The following is a 22,808-nucleotide window of genomic DNA, read 5'->3' as shown; positions in this document are numbered from 1 at the left end:
ATAACTGTTGAAGAATTAAAATTTAAATCTGCAATTGATATTCGACGAAGGATATGATATTATAGTTTTACAAACATCATTCTTTGTATAAATTTAGAATTATCGTACATATTTGGATATTTCATCCACTTTGTTAACTGAAGTTAACAAAACTTTGTTTTGAACACCTAAAAACAGACAATAATAAAAAAAAATTGCAGATTCATACAGGAAAGATAAATTAAAAACTCAAAGTCCTTAAGGCCGGTTAATCCTGCCTAACATCCTAATGTTTGCTAACTTTCTGATTAAGTTAAAAATATTTTTTATCCTGTTTGTTAACGTTCCAACTGAAAAAAAAAAAAAAAAAAAAAAAAAAAAAAAAAAGCATTTCCGAAACCGAAATTAATAATTAAAAATATCGCTTCATCTTGCGTGACAACTCCACATAAATTTGTTGCCAGTTTATTTCCAATGTAGTTTTACTGTTTGATTTTTCATAGCTTCTTCCGGAAAAAAAAATTCTCACAGTAGCAAAGAAAATGGAAAATAAAAATCTGATGACTTCCTTGTAAGGCCTATTAAATATTCTTTTTAGGGAAAAAATATCCACAACTACAATTTTGGACTTAACTAAAGTTGCCAGTTTGGCATCATCATTGTTACTTGAGTAAAAGACGAAACACCTTCGCATTTATAAATTATTGTTAATTGAACGGGGATTGATTTGTTCTCCTTGAAAAGTCAACCAATTTCCGATCAATGACGATAATTACTTGGTTTATTAATTTTCATATTAAAAGTTTGAATTTATATTTTTCATGATTTAAATTCAAGTTCCTTTAAAAATATTTTCGAGATTTAATTTTCATACATCTGAGTTACTTCATTTAGATACATTCTACTAAATTTACATTAAGGAGATAATACTATAATCAATATTTCTTTAGTACATAAATATAAAATATATATATACAAAGTTACATGCTTAACAACTCCACATAAATTTGTTGCCAATTTCCAATAGAGTTTTACTGCTTGATTTTTCATGGTTTTTCCCGAAAAAAAAATTTCTCACAGTGCCAAAGAAAATGGAAGTTAAAAATCTGATGACTTCCTTTAAGGCCTATTAAATATTTTTTTAGGAAAAAAATTCCAGATAAATTTAAGTTTCCAATTAACTACCAATATAGATTTAATGCTTTATTTTCATGCCTTCCCCGACAAAATTTCTCACCTTTCCAAAGAAAATGGAAATTAAAAATCAGATGTCTTTCTTGTACGGCTTATTAAATATTCTTTTTAGAGAAGCTATAATTTATTGTTAGACTAACTACATACTATCTAAGCAATACATGCAGTAATATTCCGTTATTTGGTGAAAATTATTTTTTTTAATTTGACAGAACATGAATATTTTTGTCATTTAAAACACTTTTTTTTTAAAACGGGTAAAAGAGTGGGCATATACATATATATAGATAGATAATAGATACAGGTATAGATATACGTTTGATATTGCCAATTGCGACAGGAAAAGGAAGTGCACGACTAGATGTTACAACAGTCCTATATACAAAATTTCAACGTTATACGACTAATCGTTTTTGAGTTATACGAGACATACATACGTACAACGACATAAAAACCCCCTTTTGAATACTTTTTAAATACCTTTTTTACACTCCGTTCTGGAAGTTTCTTCTATTCTGTCCGGATATACAGACGTCACACAGAAAAATCCTTCAAATGGATTGGTCAAATATTTCCGCTGAAATGTGATACCCGAAAATTTTCGCGGTTACAATACTTCTTTTACCTTGTACACGGAAGTAAAAATTACTGAAAGGATGTTTTTGTAACTCCGCAGATGAAAAACCGAAACAGTGTTTAGGTTTATAATAGGACGAGGCTAAAAGATACCAAACCAAAGATAAACATGTTTATTTTACGAAGTCAATGATAAGGCTTGCCAGAACTCAGGGAAACTTTTGATGCTTGAAAAATTCCTCCGGGGGTATTCGTGTTAGGTAACTGCAATAACAATTGTTTGTTCATTAGTTGGCTCTGCTGAAGACACTGATTGCTTCACTTAAATTTCGCCGACACGGATTGCTGAACAGCTGTTTACATTTAGAAATGTCTTCTACATCAGATGCTAGGGGAATTTACAGGAATGAAGTTGAATTATTCACAATAATGTTTATATAAATAGAATAAGTAAGTTGTTAATGACCCTGGTTTAGTAAATTTTTAGTTGAGGCATCAGTATTGTACTATGATATAAACTTCTTCAGACTTCATTGACTGTTCCTTCCTATTTGAGCTAAAATACGAACTTTTGATAAATCTCCGTTGGAAAAGAAATAAATTTATCCTTTTTGCCATATGTTCTTTTATTTCCACATACGTTTTCTTTAAATAATATCTATTGTTTCTTGTATTCAAGGATTCTTTTTGCAGGAACATCTTCTAGCTGTTAACACTTAATGTAGTTTCATTTATCAGGTTAAATTATATGCTGTTTTTATTTATGACTCATTCATAGTGTTTAAACAGTGAGTAGAATTTTGTCATCGGTTTTCAGCCTACTTCCTGATAAGCTGAGTTTTGAACCACAGTCGATGACAACTAAGGTGAAACTGTCTTATCTTTTTTTTTTTTTTTTTTTTTTTTTCAAAATTCGATTTAGATTTGCTTTTTATTTAATGTTTAGGCGATTTTTCGCTCGTACCTTCGTTTAGCGAAAGAACTAAGCATATTTGAATTTTTCTGTTTGCGTCATCGAACAGAACTGAAAAAAATCTTTTCATGTGAAATTTGTATCAAAATTGGAAGATAATTTCTGAATTTTTGACGAATTTCTGAAAATCGCTTGATTTTTTAGAATCTTTGATGTTTAAAATTTAAAAATTTCAACATCTAAAATGTTTATAATTTTTGTTTTCTACAGACAGGGAAAACGTTTCTCGTGGAAAAACTGCTTTTGAGTTTTCAGTCTTGGCGCACTTAATGATAAAGTTTGCCATCTTTGCGCACTCCATGACGAATTAAAGATTATTATTTTTATAAGCTTTTTTATTGATAAAATAACTGAGACTGAAACGCAGAAAATAATTTAAAAAGTTTTAATATTAATAAGCTCTTATTTAAAATGCATCTGATAATAAACGCACAAAAAAGAGAAAAACAATTTATCATATATTTTAAAGGAAATTATATATTAAATGATTCTGCTTACGAAAGTCAAGTTATTGGGAATAATAAAAGCGTGGGGCGCCCGTGGAGTATTAAAACAAGACAATGGTTTATACAATTAACAATGCAATTAAATTAATAGATTTTGTTTTTTAAGAGACCTACGCTTGTCAGGACTTCTGTTCCTTCTAATATCCTTTGGAAACATCTCAAATCCTGAATTAGAGCAGGGAGTTTATTGAAACTATGCTCGTGTGTAGAAGATACGACAAGGATGGACAGGGTTAAATTACCCTTTATTCCTCACAGTTTACAAGACAGGAACTGACTGAAAAGCACGTGCTGGTAAGGCAGCGAGAAGTCTCTCTCTAACTCTCTCTTTTGACTAAAAGCCACTTAACACTTTGCAAGCTCATTTGCATAAACGCACTTATTCTGGCTGTAAACGGAAAATAAGAGAGGATAGCAAAATTTTAAAATAAAATAAACGTTGGTAAGATCGCACTTATTCTGGCTGGAAATGGAAAATAAGAGAGGATAGCAAAATTTTAAAATAAAAAAAAAAGTTAGTAAAACTTAAAATCTTTACACACTTTTAATATTCGTGTTATATAAAATTGTAGATAGATTCTGTGAATTGAATTATTTAATCTTATTATTCCCTTTAAACTATATGCTAAATTATTTTTCTCCTTTTAGGGCATTCATTATCAAATTCATTTTGAATGAAAGCTTATTGCATAAAAACGTCTTTTAGTTGCATTTTATTACGAACTAGAAACAACTTTGGTTTTCTTTGGGGATGGAAAAGCAGTATTTTATTGCATATATTGTAGATTTAAAATTTTTCATATGTATTTTTTTATCACGACTAGGCAGCGCATATTTATAACAAATGGTAAATTTTTCCCTTTGAAACCATTCCAATTTAGTACAATGGAAATGATTTCGCAGGCGGACACTTTGCAGTTTATATTATCTCGCTGCCAGATGAGGATCTCGTAAAATATACTTCAACTACTGTTTTCCAGTCACGCTAAACCGAGCCAAGCAAATATGCTCCACCCTTCTGATGTTATCTCCCATCGAACTGTTACCGAAAGCGTAAACAAGGGTATAACTTTTAACTACAAATCGAATTCAAACTCTTGTTTGCGATATGCTCCAACAGCTTGAAAAATTGCATCTCCTCATCAAGCACGTCTTTCGAATGCTTCCTGTTCAAAAAATTTGCCCACAACTTAGTTATTTCCACGATCAGAAATCTCTTTAAAAAGGGGAATTTATCACTAGCAACCTTTTACGCTAAGCTATCAGTGACCGTCACGCGAAGTGAACTGACCACACACCTTCACGCGTGAACATCGTGAGGAAGTAAATGGAAATTTTCTGTTCTGATGGACTCAGAGCAAACAGCAGTCAGCCTCAAATTGTACACCCCTTTCACGGAGTAAACAAATCGGCGAGATGGTCAAGCCTCCTCTTCGTATTGACCCGTCAAATAATAACACACTATGCGATGGGGACTGAGTCCATATTGAGATTGATGATTCTGGCGTAATACTAGAAACTATAACATGAATCTGCTTGCCTTATCAGTTCCAATTCAACGACATTTTCAACAAAGTTTGGACTTCTTGAGTAATAGCTCATTTCACGTAAATTTTATATAGGGTGCCTTAAAAAAAGCACAAAATTTAATACGCCCAACAAAATACTTTATTTTTAGAAAATGGAAGACATTTTTAACTTTCATACTTAAAGCACGCAAATCGAGTTCAATTTGACCTGTCAATACTGGCACTTTATTTATTACGCTTTTTCGCAGCTTCCTTGGAGCTAAACTGACATGCAGCGTTACGTAAAGGGACAGCAAGTTTTGATTGTAAAAACTCATTACAAGAATCGCGAGTGTTATGCACAGATTGTGCAATCTTTGGATGGGAAAATGCACCTAATAAAACAACAGTTCTCAGATTTATAAAGATATTTAAGGACCCAGGTTCGACAGCAGATATTAAATCACCCTAGTTATAAAATCCCTCTTATCTGTCGAATATATCACTATTGTGCGTTAAAGTGTTATCGCAATGGAGCAAGTCGTAAAGAACATATACCAAACATTATTTTTCATTCTTAAATCCGAACATTTATCAGTACATAAAAGTACCTTGCATTTTCTAAAAGCAAAGTTATTTTATTGGGCATATTAAGCCCTTTATATCCATATTGGGATCCATGAAGAGATCCATATTGTTAAGAATTTTGTACATAGATAGATGATTTTAGTGCAATTATATGTGAAACTGTTGTATTTTTCTGTGTAATATAACATGAAAAATCTAAAGAGGAAAGTGAGCTGGAAAAGTAAGAATACAGGCTGAAGTCTATTTAATATTGAGTAAATGGGTATCTCGGTATTTTGGCGAGATATCGCCAAACTGGCGACGGTTTTAGCAACTAATTTTCATCGCCAAATTTTGGCGAGAATTCGCAAAGTCACTAAATTTGGTGACCATTTGGCGACATTTTGGTCCGGTCCCTGTATCACCATAATAAGTATTGTAATTGAGTAAATGTAATATATCACTGTATTAGCTGTAACGGTAATTCGACCCTCATACAGCCTTCCAGTAATTTCGAGAAGCAGAAAGTATTAGAAATGTCTCGGCGGCCGGGTGAAAACTGCATAAGGTCGGAGACAGCAGCTGCTTTCAGTTGTTGTTAGCTGTTAGTTCAGCGTAAGTTTAGAGTACTATCTCCGATTTAGTTTCGTTCTTTATCTGTGCTTTGCATTCCGTTGTCTTTAACGTTCATAATAGCTCAAAGTATAACTACTGATTGTGCTCTGCGATATTGTAAAGAGGCTGTACCACTATTTTTGTGGAAAGTTCCAGATCTCTGAAGTGTTTATTTTGATAAGCTAAATTTTATCAACCTATCATCGGACATGTGTGCATTCTATCTATTACGAACAAGTGCGCACGCAGTAATGTATTAAATTCCGATTGCTAAACTCATGTGGGAAGCAGATGTTGAATCTCAATTTCAAAGCGCTTATTGTTTATTTTGAAATTTGCGTAAATATATTCAAATCTTAACAAACACACCATAGAACGTTTTCTTATTGCGTACCCTCTTTGACTGAATAAAAGATAATCTCACATTTAAAACGGCCCTGAAAATTTTATGAAGTATTAACAGGAAAAAAAGTGTCTTTGCATATAAAATAGCCGTTATTATATGAATACGATATGTTCAAAACACTGCCCAGAGAAGAGAATTAACTGATATCAGTAACATTCGTGGAGCTAAAACTAAATAAATACATTTTCTTCTGACACAAAAATTAAAGCTTAGTTAATGGCTTAAGATACATTTACTTTTCCGAGGCGCATGTCAAGAAAAAAATATTGCCGTTATCCACTACTTCACGTGATATTTTGTAATCAAATATAGCGAATGCTGTAAATCTTGCGTGCAATATGCAAATATTATTGAAAAATTTGTAATTGACATTATAATAACATTAAAATAATTTGGTGTGATTTGAAATATAATTAGGTATAGATAACTAATAAATTTCTTTAGTAAAACAGTTTATAACAAATATTAATGTGAAATCTGTGCATATCTATTGGAATATAAATGTTGAATTCGAGGTCTAATTTTCGATATACATGGATTTCACTTTCCACAGAAAGGAGAGGATTTCTAACCTTACTCTTAATACTTGTTAAATAAGAAAAAGCTTGTTCACACATGTGTCACATACGCTGAAAATTACAGCAATATATTAATTACTTTCCTATGAATCCTTAGATACTCACTTTCAATGGAAGTTCAGAATTTGACCAAAACTATGTCATTAAATCTCATTTTCAATGAACCATTCGACTGTCACAATTTCTTCTTCTTTCAAAGTTAGGTTCCATGGATAAAAGGAAATGGGAGAGAATGGATTCCTCAAACAATCGGATAATTCTATTGACAGGGATCGAAAATGACAATCAATTTTCTTTGACAGTCTCTCTAGGTGGGATACAATAAAACTTGATATTTGCTGAACCGTCTTCACTTTTTAGTAGAAAACTAAGATAAAGGAGGTGATCAGGCTGTGCTCAGCAAGGTACTAAGAAATTCTCCCCCGCCTTGAGAATTGTATCTTCTCAGCATAATCTCAATATCAAATCAAAGTGGTGGGGAGAGATCTTACAAAAATAGAGTACATTGAGCTGATAACTCGCAGATACCGGAGCAGCAGATTAGTATAGTTGTCACTTGCAGTGATATCCAAGTAACTGAACAGTAACAAAGATACTCCCTTGATAGGTGCTACAACTTTAATATCAGTTGCAACTTTTCTAAGCAATTCAGCTAAGGTACCAGAAAATTGAGTCACTTAACTCCCTACCCAGTTTAAGCCAGATAGTACTACAACAACTGAAAATCAACATTAGCAAAATAGCTCGTCCCGTAGAATAGTAACACGACTGTAAGAGCAAAAACTGTTGGAATGTAAGCTTACTACTATCCATTTTGCATGTACTTGTTAAAAATAATGTTGTAAATCGGTTAAAAATGACATAGAAAATCCGGTCAATGTGTAACTAAATTAGTTTACTTTGATTACCTTAGTAAAAGTATTGTAAATATGAATTCAGGTAATGTTTAAATGTGCACATAACTGTCATGATTATGTCTAACTATCACATGTAACTTGTACAAGACAATGTCTGTAATTAACATATTTATGCTTATACATAGGTCTTTCATCATTTGTAAGCCCATGTAATATTTATATTTTTATACGAAAGAAATAATACCTTCATCCAGGATGAATATTAACACTGTAAAACTTTCACAACAAAGTCAGGTTAGTTGTTATCTCAGGCGGCGCTCAACAATTTAAACATATCAGGATATATTTTTACAACATGATGTTTCCATAAGTGTAATTTTCTTTTAAGTCTAAAATTTTTATCCCTTGAAGTTTATTTGCATCACTCGATGAAAAATATCTGCTAAATAAGCTAGCATCTGCACCCACATTTGATCCCTAAGGTAGTTAGTGAAATATTGTTTGGAGTTTTGTTGCAAATGTGCATACATTTCTTCCTCATGCTCAGAAGCCCTATTAAAAACTCTGCCTTTACTTAACCACCGGATTTTAATGTATAACAATAGATTTTTGCGCTCTTTATCCATGTTTTCACAGAGCATTTTAAAAATTCTGGAATGAACTGGCTTTCATTTAATGAAGTTTACCATTTTTATAGCAATATGAAATATCTTTTGTAGCTCATTACTAAGAGATTTTGGCATCAATACTTCTTTATGAATACAACAGTGGATGGAAACAACATTAGCACTTTTCCTTTAGAAGCGTAACAAAGCCTTGTATGGAGCCAACCATGGAAGCGGTACCAACCGTACAAATGCCAATGCGATTCTTCCAAGAAAGATTCTCCCCCTCCCAGATATGCAGATAAAGTATTAAATATATCTATTCCTCTGCTTATTTCAAGTAATTCTTTACATCAAATGAAGTATTCTTTAATTTCTCCCTCATTAGCAAATCTTACAAATGCTAAAACGTAAGATTTGGTGGTTAAATCTGTTGGCTCGCTTGCTGCATCTTCTCCTAACATTTTGCTCACTATAATTTTACATGTGGTTATTATCAAATACTCACCGGCTGGGTAATTTTCCCTTTGCTGTGCAATAAGCTCTTCTACCACTTGCTTCCTGAGCCTTTTCACTAACTGTGAATATGTTTAAGCACTCTACTGTGTTTATTTTGAGATTTTAACAGAGTTTAATCAACAGTTTTATTTTTCAACAATTTAATCAACAGTATGTAACAGTTCAATCAACAGTTTAATCAACAGTATGATTTTTCGTGAAATAGTCGTCTAATTTTATTGATGATGATTTCACTGTATTCGGTAGCTTTTTACTACAAACAACATACAATAGAAGAGGGCATCCTGGGTCGCTAGCCTGTGTAGAACCCATTCATAAATAACTTTTATTGTAACGACAAACCTTTTTTGCCCGCTTTCTATATCATTCTTCGAAAATTTTGCATGAGATTCTAAATCTTCACCACTAGTCTTATCAGAATTATCTGGATTGTTTGTCTTCAAGTATCGCAACATTTTACCTTTGAAATATGTAGAAGAATTAAAAAGAAGAAAAGAACGAACAAATACCAATAAAGTTGTAAAATAAAAAAAATTAAAAAAATATGTACTAGCACTCTGTTTAATCAATCACACGATCTTCCTTCCATTACTAATGCATACACAGTCAGACTAGATTATTGACTGTGAAAACTGAAAAGCCACTTTTGGCTGTTCAGTTATGCTCAGTTAGACCCATGCTACATGCACAGCCTTGCAATGCCAATGCACATTCTAACGAAAATTGCTAAAAAATAAGTTAATCTAAATACATTTATTATTTTTTAAAATTTTCTCATTCTCTCTCTCTCCCTTAAAAAAAACACAAAGAATTGATAAAGCAAGTAACAAAGAAATTCATACAACGCTTGACGACGTTTAACGAGTCTAGGCGAGCATAGCCGAACAACCAAGGGCAGCTTTCCAGTTATCAGCACCCACACTCTTGTCACAATCGCACCCAGTCCCCTACCGAAAGTTATCAAGTAAGTCCCGAATCAGGATAAAAATTGTTTTCTCTTTTATGACGTACGTAATTATTTCCCTACTTCTTACGGAACACTTAACAATATTCAGTGGAACCCTGGTTGGGAAACATTGCTATAGACGTCAAACGTACTAACATTTTTCAGATTCATCGTTTGCAGACAATACAGCTTTCGAGAATTTACAGATATATGTTTTCGGAAGGCTTTCTACTAGATTATTTACATAAAATATTCATGGTACTTAATTTTTAAATTAATTATCTTTTAGATTCACAGAGTGATTTATTTAATTATAAATAATTTGATACATTTTCTGTAATTTGACACTTGGCCAAACTTATTTCTTCCTTTGCAATTCTATTCGAAGTTTGAAATTTTTATATTTTTATGTATCGAATTGAATACATTTGAGATGTCGTTTGCAACTGTAGAGCATGCGCGTAAGAGACCTGCTTTTTGGAATGCTAGTTTCCCATCCAACAACTTTTCCGGGATATCACATTCACATCGACTTTTGGGTCGATGGTTTTGAAAAATAGCTTTGTCCTTCATCTGAAACAATAGCTTTCAAGATTTAAACCTTGAGGGCAGAAATATTGCGTCTGAAAACAATCACGACTAGGTAATGACGAAATAAGCAAATGCAGTTATGCAAATATGGAGGTCAAAAGGCCAAATAAAATACTAGATAAAATATTTATTGTAAAACTTAAAACTGGACATTTCAAATTTTCATAAATTACTTCAAAAAACTTACGTTTAAATGGGGTTCAAATATATTTCTCAGTAATAAATTCAGCTTAAGAATTTATTAAAGCAGCGAGAATGTGAAACATAGGTTGCTCCTTATGCCGTGCGCCTGTGTTAATTTCATAAACAAAGAAAAAGAGAAATCAAGGCAGAATTGAAAGTAAAATTATTAAGATACTTGCCATCGCCAATGGAGCAGTTAGTCCACTAAGACATCAGTATATCAACAAGAGACCCTATTGCCGAAATTATCTACAATTCAAGGACCGGACTGCATGTTATGCAGGGGTACCCTTGAAAGCAGTATATGTTGAAGATCGGTTTTCGAAATGCTAGAGTCCAGGATTTCAAGGAACCATGTCTTTCTTGTATGCTACCCGCATGGGAAACAATCAACAACTTTGATGAAATTCTTAAAGATCTTTCAGTACGCATCTCTAACAAACGGTAACAAAACAAAAATCTGAAAGCTTTTAGATTGTACATTACGCCCAATAGGATGTTTTTTTAACCTTTAGTGTGCTACCTTTATTTATCAAATGATCATGTTCTTTTCACTTAAACCCTAAAATTCAATTCAACAGCAATATCGGAAAATAATTTTAAAATGAGCATAACTTTAGAATGGTCGCTTTGAAATCGTTGAGTTTGTTAACCAAAAATTCGTTCAAGTGTTACAAAACATGAAATCGATAATAAAACAAATTTCAAATTCCAAATTAGGGCTTCCAGGTGCCCATATTCGAGGAAAGATTACTTTATTCAAAAGTGGTTGGCTCTAGTACCGTTGTTTTATCACAATGCCAACAGCATACATACATTTATGCAGATTCTTCATTATTTAATTTCTTTAAATAACAACACAGGGCGATAATATTGGGTGGCAATGATTTGAAAAGTGAACGAACATTTAAAGTTTCCAACGCGAAATGCCAAAACGAAATTAATAGCCCTTCAGGGCTAACGCCTTTTGGCCTAAAAAAGAAAAAAAAGAAAGAAAACCTCATTGAAAAACCAGCAGTAAAAATATCGCCAGTTATTCTTGTTGCTGTCGGCTGTATTTTTCTGTTTAATGATAATACTATTTGTTAATAATGCTTCAAATGAAAAGATTTCAGCAGCAAACATTCAGTCTCTTTTTTTCACCAAACATTAGTGGTGCCTGATGGACGCATCGCACCACTGATCTATTATCTGATCTGATATCGCACCTAATTCTGCTGATATCTGGTGAACATATATCAGATCTTATTTAAATCAACAAATGTTTGGTCTTGATGAACATATATCAGATCGAAACTGAATTTACTTTGGCAAGGGTCTCATGAGCACATATCAGATCGTGCCTGAATTTATTGTTGTCTTGTGAGCCCTTATCAAGTTGCGCTTGAATTTACCGATGTCTGCTGAGCACGTATCAGATTGCATCTGAATTTACTGCTGTCTGATGAACATGTATCACACCGCGCTTGAATCAGCTGATGTTTGATGAACATTTATCAGGCCCCTCCTGAATTTATTAATGTCTAGTGAGCACATAACAGATCGCCGCCGAATTTTATGATGTCCGGTGAACACGTATCAGATCGCTGAGTCAATTGATGTTTAGTGAACAACAGATATCTGGTGAACACATATCAGTTTGCCCCTAAATCATTCTGTTCTTCTTCTTAATATATCGCTGTAGACCTCTTATTTCTACATGAATTTCTGTTTCATGCACAGGTGAACCCACACCAGTTATTATTGAGATGTCACCATGAACATGCTTATGACAAATATGCGTTAATGGCATGAAACAGTGTGCAGCAACGAGGAAGTTACATCACATGATGGCATGCTTATACAACACGGCTTCATTTTCTCTCATGTAATGATCTGTTATGTTTAACATGTTTTATTTTTGTAATTTTTTTCATGCATTTTTATACGTAGCACAATACTGGACGTAGCATAACTTATCATATACTATTACAAACCAATTACATACTGTTACAATCTTGTTAGGAAATTCGGATAAGTTCGGATAAGAAAGAGTTCACCGTATTTAAGCGCTGGATAGTATAGATTCATGTTGTTGCAAGATACATGTATAGTGTACATGTGTGATGCAGATGATAAGAAGCTTTACAGAACAAGCTGCCTTGCGTGTTTGCTGATTTTAACTTTAGTTGAAACTGGTGTTTTCTAGTTGTAGAAAGAGACAAAACTTATCAACTGCAAGAATGATTAGCTTTCCTTGTGCAATTTTTTAATAACACGGATTTTTTTTTTCCCTTTCCGCAATTTACCACAGGGATTTTGATCTTCGGAAGAAGGCATCTAACAAAGGTTGCCGTTAAAAATAGTTGAAAGGTTACTTTTAAATTCTAATTTTTGAAAAAAAAAAATTTAGCCAAAATGACCATAAAAATGAAGAGATTCCTTAATTGTCTGCATCAAATTTCGTTTGCTAGTAATTTGGGCAAGGATTGAGTGCATAGAGATTAAAAGCGAATTTTGCCTTCGAACTGCAATACTTAATTTTATGAAAACTGAATCATTTACAGCATTTTTCAGTGCATAAAAAAATCATTTACGTAACTTGCAATTTTTTTTTTAAACCATGTGCCTTCATGGTGTAACTGGAAAGCACGTCCGGCTAGCAAACGGAAGGTCTAGGTTCGAATTCCGGCAAAGGTATAGTTGATTCTTCATGTTTCTTGGCTTCAAAAATTAGAATAGACTCTACGTGTGTCACCTGAATTAAAAATGTAGTGGACGATAATTCGTTACCAACTCGTATTTGACGATTGGGACTCTCCTGTCCAATCGGCCTTTAAGTGTGGATGAATGTAAGATATTTTCACTCTCCTTACCGCATGCCTTCGTTCTGTAACTGGAAAGCACGTCCGAGTGTCAGTCAGAAGATCCCGGAGTCCTAATTACGACGAGGCACTTGAACGTTTTTCACGTCTCTTACTCCAATAAAAATCCTAATGACTCTACAATCTACAAATTATCTAATGGAGGACGAATTAAAAAAAGCTGAAAAACTGCAGATTTTAAGGGTCTCCAAGCAGGGTTTGTTAAGGTTTTATCGCTGGGCTTGCGGTCTACCAGTCTACTCTTGTACTCATTCCTTCTAACACCCCCCCATTTTTTTACAATTCAACAGCAAAATCACAAACATTTTAAAAACAGCATATCAGCATATGCTCAGAGTGCATATGCTCAGAGTTCAGCAGTTTCAGAGATGGCTTTATAAGACTTTTTTGTTTTTTTAATTTTCAACATTTTGTGTGTTTTACTTTATTTATGAAATATTACCTTCTTCGCACTTATGCCACATAAAATTCCATTCAAAACAAAATCACAAGAAAGTTAGAAACAGCATAATCTTTAAAATTTCCGATAGAGAGTCTGGCGCAATGGAAAGAAAAATGGTTTATTGCGTACGATATTATTACATATATTTGATTTTTTTAAGAAAAAATTCATTAAAGTTTACGAACATGAAATAGACAATAAAACAAATTCGAAATTCAAAGTTTGGATTTCCAGGAGCACATGTTCGGATGAAGAACAATGTTACTCCAAATTTAATGGCTCTGTGTACTCTCTTTTTTTTTTTTTTTTTTTTTTTTTTTTTTTTTTTTTTTTTTTACGATAAGAGGAATATCTTCATTATTTAATTTGTTTAAGAATAATAGACGGAGATAAAATTTGGTTTCAGCAGTTTGGAAAGTAAGTCGCCGTTTATAGTGAACCAACGTAAAATCCTATTTCGAGACTAATAGCCTTTTTGGAGCTAAAAATGACTAAGATAATATTGAATAGTATTTACAATTTCATTATATTCCTGGATTTTTATTATTTGTCATTTTTATTCAATTTCGTAATCTTTTATTCTCAGTTTTTCATTTTTTATATAGAACAAATCTGTTCTTTCTTTGCTTATTATCATGCTGTGGATTTTCTTCTACAGATACGGTTACATTCATTATTTCTAAAAAGTAGAAATTGGAGAAATCTTTCTTTACGTAGAATTGAAATAGAGTTTATTTCCCCTCCCCCCCCAGAATGCTTCAATTTTTCTGATCGAAAAACTATAAAAAGCCTTTCTTGGGACCTATGAATAAAAAAATAAATAAACATTAACAAAATTGCATTATAATCATTTTCATTGTTTTAAAATTATTAAATAATACTACAACTGCTATACCAGATCCTAAAACACCCACAGAAGCTCCAGATGATTTTGGTTTTCTATTTATAGGTGAGCATATTTAAAGAGATGAGGATTGATATCTAGGTGTATTTATAATCTCATAAGCGCTAGCCACTTTCAGATGTGATATGGTCGTCTTAGAGAAGTGATCAAAACGAAAGCATTCACTGTATTAATAATCTTTCGACTTAAATATGCCATGATTTTCAACCGATATATTATTTAAAAATAAAATAAAGATATAAATTATTCAGAGATATATACACTGCTTTTAATTTTTTCAATTTTGAAAGATAAATTAAAGAATTTATGCTGCAGAGAATGATAACATCTTTCAGTTGCAGCAACTTGCAGGCTATATAGATGATAAGCTAAAGATCTCCGCCACGTAAAAAAGAAACTCTTGTTAGGTCATGAAAGTGATAACATTTTATAATATAGTGTAACGTATAGTGTAACGTATAGTAATATTGCAATGACCATGCCCCACCTCCAGAACAAAAGACAAAGCCGCAGTCATTTTAATGCTAATGATATGGGAAACAAGAAAGAAATTAATGAAATTACTTATAAAAGAAATTAAATTTCTTAGATTTCAGAAAGAAATACAATGGACATTTTTGTGGCGACTGCATCCTTAGATCGACCATCTCAGAAACGAACCATTATTTTTGAAAGCACAAAAAGTATAAGTGTGAAGTATGGTCTGTTTCACGGAACTTTCACGGAAGCCAAAAATCGTTGGAATCGTGATGATCTTAGGGAGATTTATATACGGAGAGGAAATTAAAAATGCACAATTTATTATATAATTGAAGAATAACTAAAAGCGTGATAAAGGCATAAGGTAAATAAAGGCCAAATAAGATATCTACTATTATACAACAATATTATTACTACTTATTATCATTGAAATAAAGTCTTTAATTTTAATAGGTTTAAACTATTATACTTATTAATAAGCTTTGCTAATATTTATCTAAAAAAGGTTAATGTTAGCTACACTACAAATTAAAACCTACACAATGAATCTTTTTAATATTATTTATAGTTTTTGATTATTTTGATTTTCTGCGGAGGAGGTCGCGTTAAGGAGGTGGATCGTCTCGAGGTTAAGGTGTGATTTTCTTTTAAATGTAGCAACTCATAAGGTATTTTCTCCCTCCTTTATGCATGCCTTCGTGATGTATTTAGAAGCAAACTCGACGCGTATTCTAGAAAACTAGTGTTCGAGCCCCGGCGAGGGGTACTGCACGTTTTTCATGTGTCTTGCTTTTTTTTTTTTTTTTTTTTATTTATATTTTTTTTAGTCTAATGACTCTACAAGCTAATAGGTTAATCTATTTTAAAATCAGAATCTTAAAGCTTGCTTTTCAAAATATTCATTATTTATGACTAAAAATTTCTAGATAATATTTCTCTGGACGTTTGGATTTATGATTATTTTACTCACCGTAAAAGTATAATATGAAATTTTGTGTATTTTATTGTTACTTTATTGCATATAAAATTTTCATTTAATTTTTATATTTTTGGGGCAATCCCCGAAAGATGAAAACGGCGATTTCTAGTCTCAAATAAATCTTCAATTTAAGAGGTTAATTACTTCTTTATGGAAACGAGATTCAAACTCTTAGACAAAAAGGCGAAGGAGGGGGCAAAAAGGAGAAATTTTTGTAGTTTTTTAAGCATTTTCTCTTACTAATATTACCTCTAGTTATTAGTTAAGATGCGGGAGAGAAATAGTCGGCATTATTCTCTAGCGTCGTGGAGTTGTATATTGATAACACTCCATTTATTTAAAATATGATAGATACCCATTGAAACAACCTAAGTTTAGTAACTTATTTCTCGTGATTGCAAGGACTTGTTAATGCTATTTTTAACAATATGAATTAATAAATGCAAATCCTTCATTAGAATACCCTGTTTTGCTGAAATAAATCTGCGATTGGTGAAATAAATCTGCGATCTCATTTAATTGCGAGTATGGCAGCAGTTTTGGAATTATTTTAGCAGTATTTACCAATGCAAAGTTCTACAATTAACATATCTAAATTTAAATGCTAATAACTGTTGCTAAATAAAAACCTAACAAATTTATAGGTTATAAATAATGTATATTATAAATGTTTAAAAAAGATAAGACAAATCATTCAGTTTGTTTACAGCGTTTACAGCATCAATGTTTACAGCGCCAAATAAGCTCTTCATAAGCCTCTTAAAACTTTCACAGAAACGTCACTATTTGTTATTGTTATTTATTTATTATTTTACAAAAAAAAAAAAAAAAAAAGCATTATATTCTTCACGATTGCTTAGCTTGAAACTTAAAAAAGTTTCAAAACTTACAGAGATCCAGCTGCAGATTAACTGATTTGCTTCTTTAAAGCACTTGCGCACGAGTTGCAAAACTTAGAGCTTAATGTAAAAAAAAAATAGTTAAATCAAAAATTTAAAAAAAAAAAAAAAAAAAAAAAAACTATTGAAAAATTGTTATATTTTGTCCTTGTAAATACTTGTAAATATTTTAAGCTTGTATATATTTTTATTAAACGAGATTTGCAATACATAAAATAACCATAATCTAATGATGTAGCACTCGTGTCATAGGTTCATAGGTCCCTTCTTTCTTTAACAGATTTGGTTAGGTTACTTAAACATGGGGAAGTGCACGTAAGCTATCTGTATAAAGGAAGGGATGCCTTTATGGAGTATGTTCTAAGGGAACTTGATCGTATTCTCTTTACACACGGGAAAATTACGAAAACCACATATGCAACCAGCCCGCTCTTCTGTGTTCGAACCCGGGTTAAACTACCAGTATTCAGGGATCTTAACCTCTCGACCACCATTTATTTAAAGATTGATGGAGAAGAATTTTTCTCCCTTTTTTTTTTTTTTTTTTTTTTAATAAAATTTATTGCTGATTTGTAAGAGCAGAATTTCTCGAACATTGCTGTTTCCAGATAAAATCAATAGTTTCTAAGAATATTAAATTCTACTGAAAGTGTCTATTCTAAGAATATTAAATTCTTAAAAATCAATAGTTCCCAACAGTGTTAAATACTACTGAAATGATTTGTATTTTCTAACTTTAACAGAATTTTTAATAGTTTGTTATTAACAAAATTAATCAAATCAATGATTAAAACCAGAACATGCTGAATGTATTGCTGGATTAATTAATTACCCCCGAGATATTTAAAAATACTTCAAGCAAATGTATCTAAGATATTTGGGCAACTGTAAGTTATTAAAAACTGTAGATTTGTACATTGTTCTAGTTTTTCGAATAATTCGAATAAGAATAAGAATAGTTATTTTTATTTAAATAGCCAGCTGAAATTTAGAATTATTTTCAATATTATTATTCCACATAATTTTTTCCAGAAATATTACGATAACTGAGATGCAATTAAAAACTTTACAGCTGAAAAATATTATTCTTGAATTGCATAAGTATAAAATATTTTATAGATATTATTTGCTGGTCTGCTGCTTTCTGAAATATTTAATAATAAAATACAGAAAGGAGAAAAGTAAACAGACTTCGTAGACTCGTCTCGCAGATCCTTCCCGAGCAACGAGAGCCGATGCGATGCCTCGGTAGGGAGGAGGCGGGGCATTTCGGCTTGTTTGATTGGCAGCGTCGTCATGGCAACGCCCCAGTATGCCGTTGCTACCGTCAGCCAATAAACGGCGAGAAAATCCCTTCCTATAACAAAACTGACGCGCTGCTGGTAAACGATAACATCAATTTGAATCAGCTGCTCTTAGACTTCAACCGCAGCGACTTGCACAGAGGCACACTTGGTGCGGCGGGGTAAGAAGTCTCTGCTGCCTTCCGCGACAGGACGTTTTTGCCGTAATTCCTGTAGACGACGGCTTCAGTAACCTGGTCAAACAACTTTCTGTTTGCAGCAGCGGACTGGTTTTCTTGGGGAAAAGTAATCGACGTTATTTCTCAAACATAATCGAGTTGTTAATGATTGATTGCTCTGTAGCTGCAAAAGAAAGTCCAGCTCGCGTGAGGCACGAGATCATCAACATGTGAAAAATTTTTGGTGCACTTGCTCGATTTCAGAAAAGGCATTAAATCATTGAAAAGTATGGGAAAGTGTTAATTCGATTTGGAAAAAAAATGGGAATTTCCATTCAAATGCTCAAATGCAGAGAAGAAAAAATTGACTGATATGTAATCCTAGGCATCGATTGTGTCAATATGCATCTGGACATTTAAAATTAACTACTTTACGTTGGAGAACTTTATGATTTTAAGCTACCATGTTCTCCGCACCAGATTTCGTTCAGAAAGGTCATTAAGTTAAGACCTGGTGTTAAAGGTTTTTGCAATGCATCTGGTATGCAGCATAATGTCTGGCTGAGCAGAAAAAATACGGTGTCTGAAAATCCACTGTTATCAAGCTGGCTTCCCGTTTCTTACTGCGTCCAGTCTGCGCTTTGCAGGATAGGGACTGGGATCGGGTCAACTATTGCCACCACCATCATTCTACATTGACTCCAGGCGGAGCGGTCACCACAGGACCTGGACATTTAGTGGACGCTTGCGGAGAGAACAAACCTTCCGACCTGATGATTGTCAGCCATATGGCTGATTCGGCTGCCGCCTTGGCTGCGGCATCTCAGCTGCCATCCATGATCCCTACGCCCTCATCGTGCACCACTGGGGTTAACCCCGCCAGTCCAAGCCCCATGTTGCCATCATTCGGATTCACCCAAGAACAAGTAGCATGCGTTTGCGAAGTTCTACAACAGTCCGGTAATATAGAAAGGCTCGGACGGTTTCTGTGGTCACTGCCGGCTTGCGAACACCTACAGAAAAATGAAAGCGTTCTCAAAGCGAAATCTTTAGTAGCTTTCCATAGAGGTAACTTTAAAGAATTGTATAGAATTCTCGAAAGTCATAATTTCTCTCCGGCATCTCACCCGAAGCTTCAGGCGCTGTGGCTGAAAGCTCATTACATAGAGGCCGAGAGGTTGCGAGGTCGACCTTTAGGGGCGGTGGGAAAATACAGAATCAGGAGAAAATTCCCATTACCCAGGACTATATGGGATGGAGAAGAAACTAGTTATTGTTTCAAAGAAAAGTCTAGAAACATTTTAAGGGAATGGTACGCTCATAATCCTTATCCTTCTCCTCGTGAGAAAAGAGAACTAGCAGAAGCTACTGGACTCACGACAACACAAGTTAGCAATTGGTTCAAAAACCGCAGACAAAGGGATCGTGCTGCAGAGGCAAAAGACAGGTAAGTCGTCAAATTTTATTAGAATGCTTAATAACTTATGATTTATCGAATGTAATAAAAAGTTAATCGAAAATAACTCTGGAGTAATTTTTAAGAAATCGGTATCGATTTGTAAGAAGATTTTAGATTTCCTCCCTTACGTAAGCAATGAAATGTAAGAATAGGAAATTTTATATATCGATATCGTAGTTGTAAATATTGTAATAAAATTGAATGTGTAGTTATGGGGATGTCTGTAATAGCTTAAAATGTTATATAAAACTTATAAAGATTTTTTAAAAATTAATTTCTTAACAAATAAAACTATGATTTGTTAAATGATTTTTTAGTCATTTTCAATACGGAAAAATTTAATACGTGTATTTATTTAAAATTATTCTAGAGCTTTTATTTTAAAATAACCAATATTTGGTACTAATGAAAAGCATTATATTAAAAGTTTTTTGTATTTATTTCAACTATCAAAGCAATTATAAGAAAAAAGAAATACTATACTTCAATTTTTGTTTTATTGCCCCAATAATCAGTTGAGACTAAACAGGTTTTATTTACTGCTGTTAACTATAAGCATATGCATTCCTAACATGAAAAACATTTTGCCTTATATATGTTGTAACTGTATGCTGCTATCTGTATCTTACACAGAATATCTACCGCTTAATAACAATGGATTATTATATTAGCTTAGGATTTTTATATTATCATTAATCTACCAGCCAGAATAATTTGCACTACACTCAGCGGTGAAGAAAAAGTGTGCCATTATTACAGTTCGTTACTTTTAAAAAGCTAATAACTTACTTATTAAGTAACTGCAATCAAATTTTAATTTTTACGCTTTGTCAGTTCTGTTAAGTAACTCAACATAGTATTGAAACACTGAAGCTTTTATCATGTGTTCCCTTTTTTATAAATTTGATGTTGATATTGGGAACACTCTGTTAATATTCGGTAGAAGTTTGTAGTGAAGTTGTGAACTAAGAACGGCTTAATTGCTTAACTGTGGTACAGTGTCTTATCACCTAAGTATATACAATTATTCAATTCTTTTGCTTCAGATTCATATATGACTCTAATTAGTTAATATCTAGTTAATTACCAGCTCTCATTTCCAATACCCATAAATATTTTAAAATACTGCTTTTATACGTTGCGCGTAAAAAATGCTTGCTTTTTAGAAGCATTCGTATATTTTAATCACAGTTCTTAATATGTTAATTCTAGAATTCTAGAATGTGTGAATCTTTATGTATTAACAAATCGAGAATTATGTGATACTAACTCTGCTTTTAAAAGTTTTATTTCTTGTATGCACGACTGGAAAAGTTAGTATCTTTTCATACATCTTGAACAGCGAAATAAAGTCCAAAGAATACTTTTTTTGTGTGATAGAAAGGGAAAATATTTTTATTTAGCACTTTCATGGAATGTTAACTTTTAATTACATAATTAGAAAAAAAAAGGAAAGGGTATTATAATAATTTATTTTGTACATCTCTTGAATTAGAATTCACAAAAAATTAGACATAACGATTAAGAAATTGATAAATGAGCTCCAGCTGAAATAATAAATATGTTGCTCATAATTTCGAGTAATATTACTATGTAAAGCATCATTACAATGATCATGAGTTGGTGTTATTCTTCTCATTATTTTTAAGTGTTTGCTGTATGTTTAGATGTTATTCGTATAAATAATGAGTAATGTTATTCCATGTCATAAAGTAAATTCGAAGTTTTCTTCTTCATCTAATACAGCGATACCCAAAGAAATATTTTCTTTTGATTAAATGTAGTTTAAATGAGAAAATACCTTCGCACTTTGCTGAGCCTTTTATCCTCCTTATCGGATAAAAGTCCACGAAACTATAATGCTAATAGTTATTTTTTATATGTGCTCAAGAAAGGAATTATTTTTAATTTATTCGATCATTTAAAATGAATATTTATATATAATATATGATAAATTAATGCAGGACGAAAATCAGAAATTAATTCACAAATAATAGTTTCTTATCAAAGTGTTTCTTTTAATGTATTTGTGTACTATGCAAATAAACACATTTTTCTATATTGTTACCGATATGGGGTATTTTGATTCTGTTCAAATTCTAATGAAAGCATTCAACTTATTACACTCATAACGGGGAAAAAAATATCAAGTCTGTAAAATTTTAAAGGTTTTACTGTAAAACTAATTGAATGTCCAGTTCATTTTATCTTCTGGTATTACTTATTGCCCTTATGCAAAATTTATATAATCATTTTAAGGAAACTGTTTCAGTTATTTATTAGTTTAAATGTATGTTGAAAGGACGTTTTTATCAAGCATGGTCTAATTAGCTTACCTTTCGGCAAAAGAACGGAATTCATCGCTAACATTCCGTGTTTCTTCTGGAAGGTCTCCAGTAATATCAATAAAGTGTTTGACATCAGGTCTTTGAAATTGTCATCAGTGTTTGACATCAGAATTGAAATATCTCACTTCACATCAATCTTAGAAGAATTTGATTAGAATTGCAGTTGACAAGACCTTTTTAACTAATTAAGAATTAATAGTATTTTAAGAAACGCTGGATTAGCTTTATACAATAATATAAAGAAATAATATATATTTTTATATTATATCTTTATATTATATAATACATATTATATGCATATTATATAATACATATTATATGCATATTATACATACATATATATGCATATAATATGAAGAATATAAATA

At 32.2% G+C, this 22,808-nt stretch overlaps 1 protein-coding gene across 1 annotated transcript in view; it reads left to right on the top strand.

Moving 5' to 3' along the window:
* Positions 1-18,467: 18,467 nt before the first annotated feature.
* LOC118183313 (homeobox protein six1b-like) overlaps positions 18,468-22,808 on the top strand; it is a 100,341-nt gene continuing 96,000 nt past the window's right edge. Inside the window, exon 1 of the mRNA XM_035352806.2 lies at positions 18,468-20,080. Within this exon, the coding sequence (XP_035208697.1) occupies positions 19,407-20,080 (674 nt within the window). The 5' untranslated portion in view covers positions 18,468-19,406. The remainder of the gene's footprint in view (positions 20,081-22,808) is intronic.

This window comes from Stegodyphus dumicola, chromosome 12 (genome assembly GCF_044657685.1).
Source record: "Stegodyphus dumicola isolate Sdum_Otavi_A_Nest chromosome 12, ASM4465768v1".
In the NCBI taxonomy this organism is placed as follows: domain Eukaryota; kingdom Metazoa; phylum Arthropoda; class Arachnida; order Araneae; family Eresidae; genus Stegodyphus; species Stegodyphus dumicola.
This window is presented reverse-complemented; position numbering and strand designations above follow the sequence as displayed.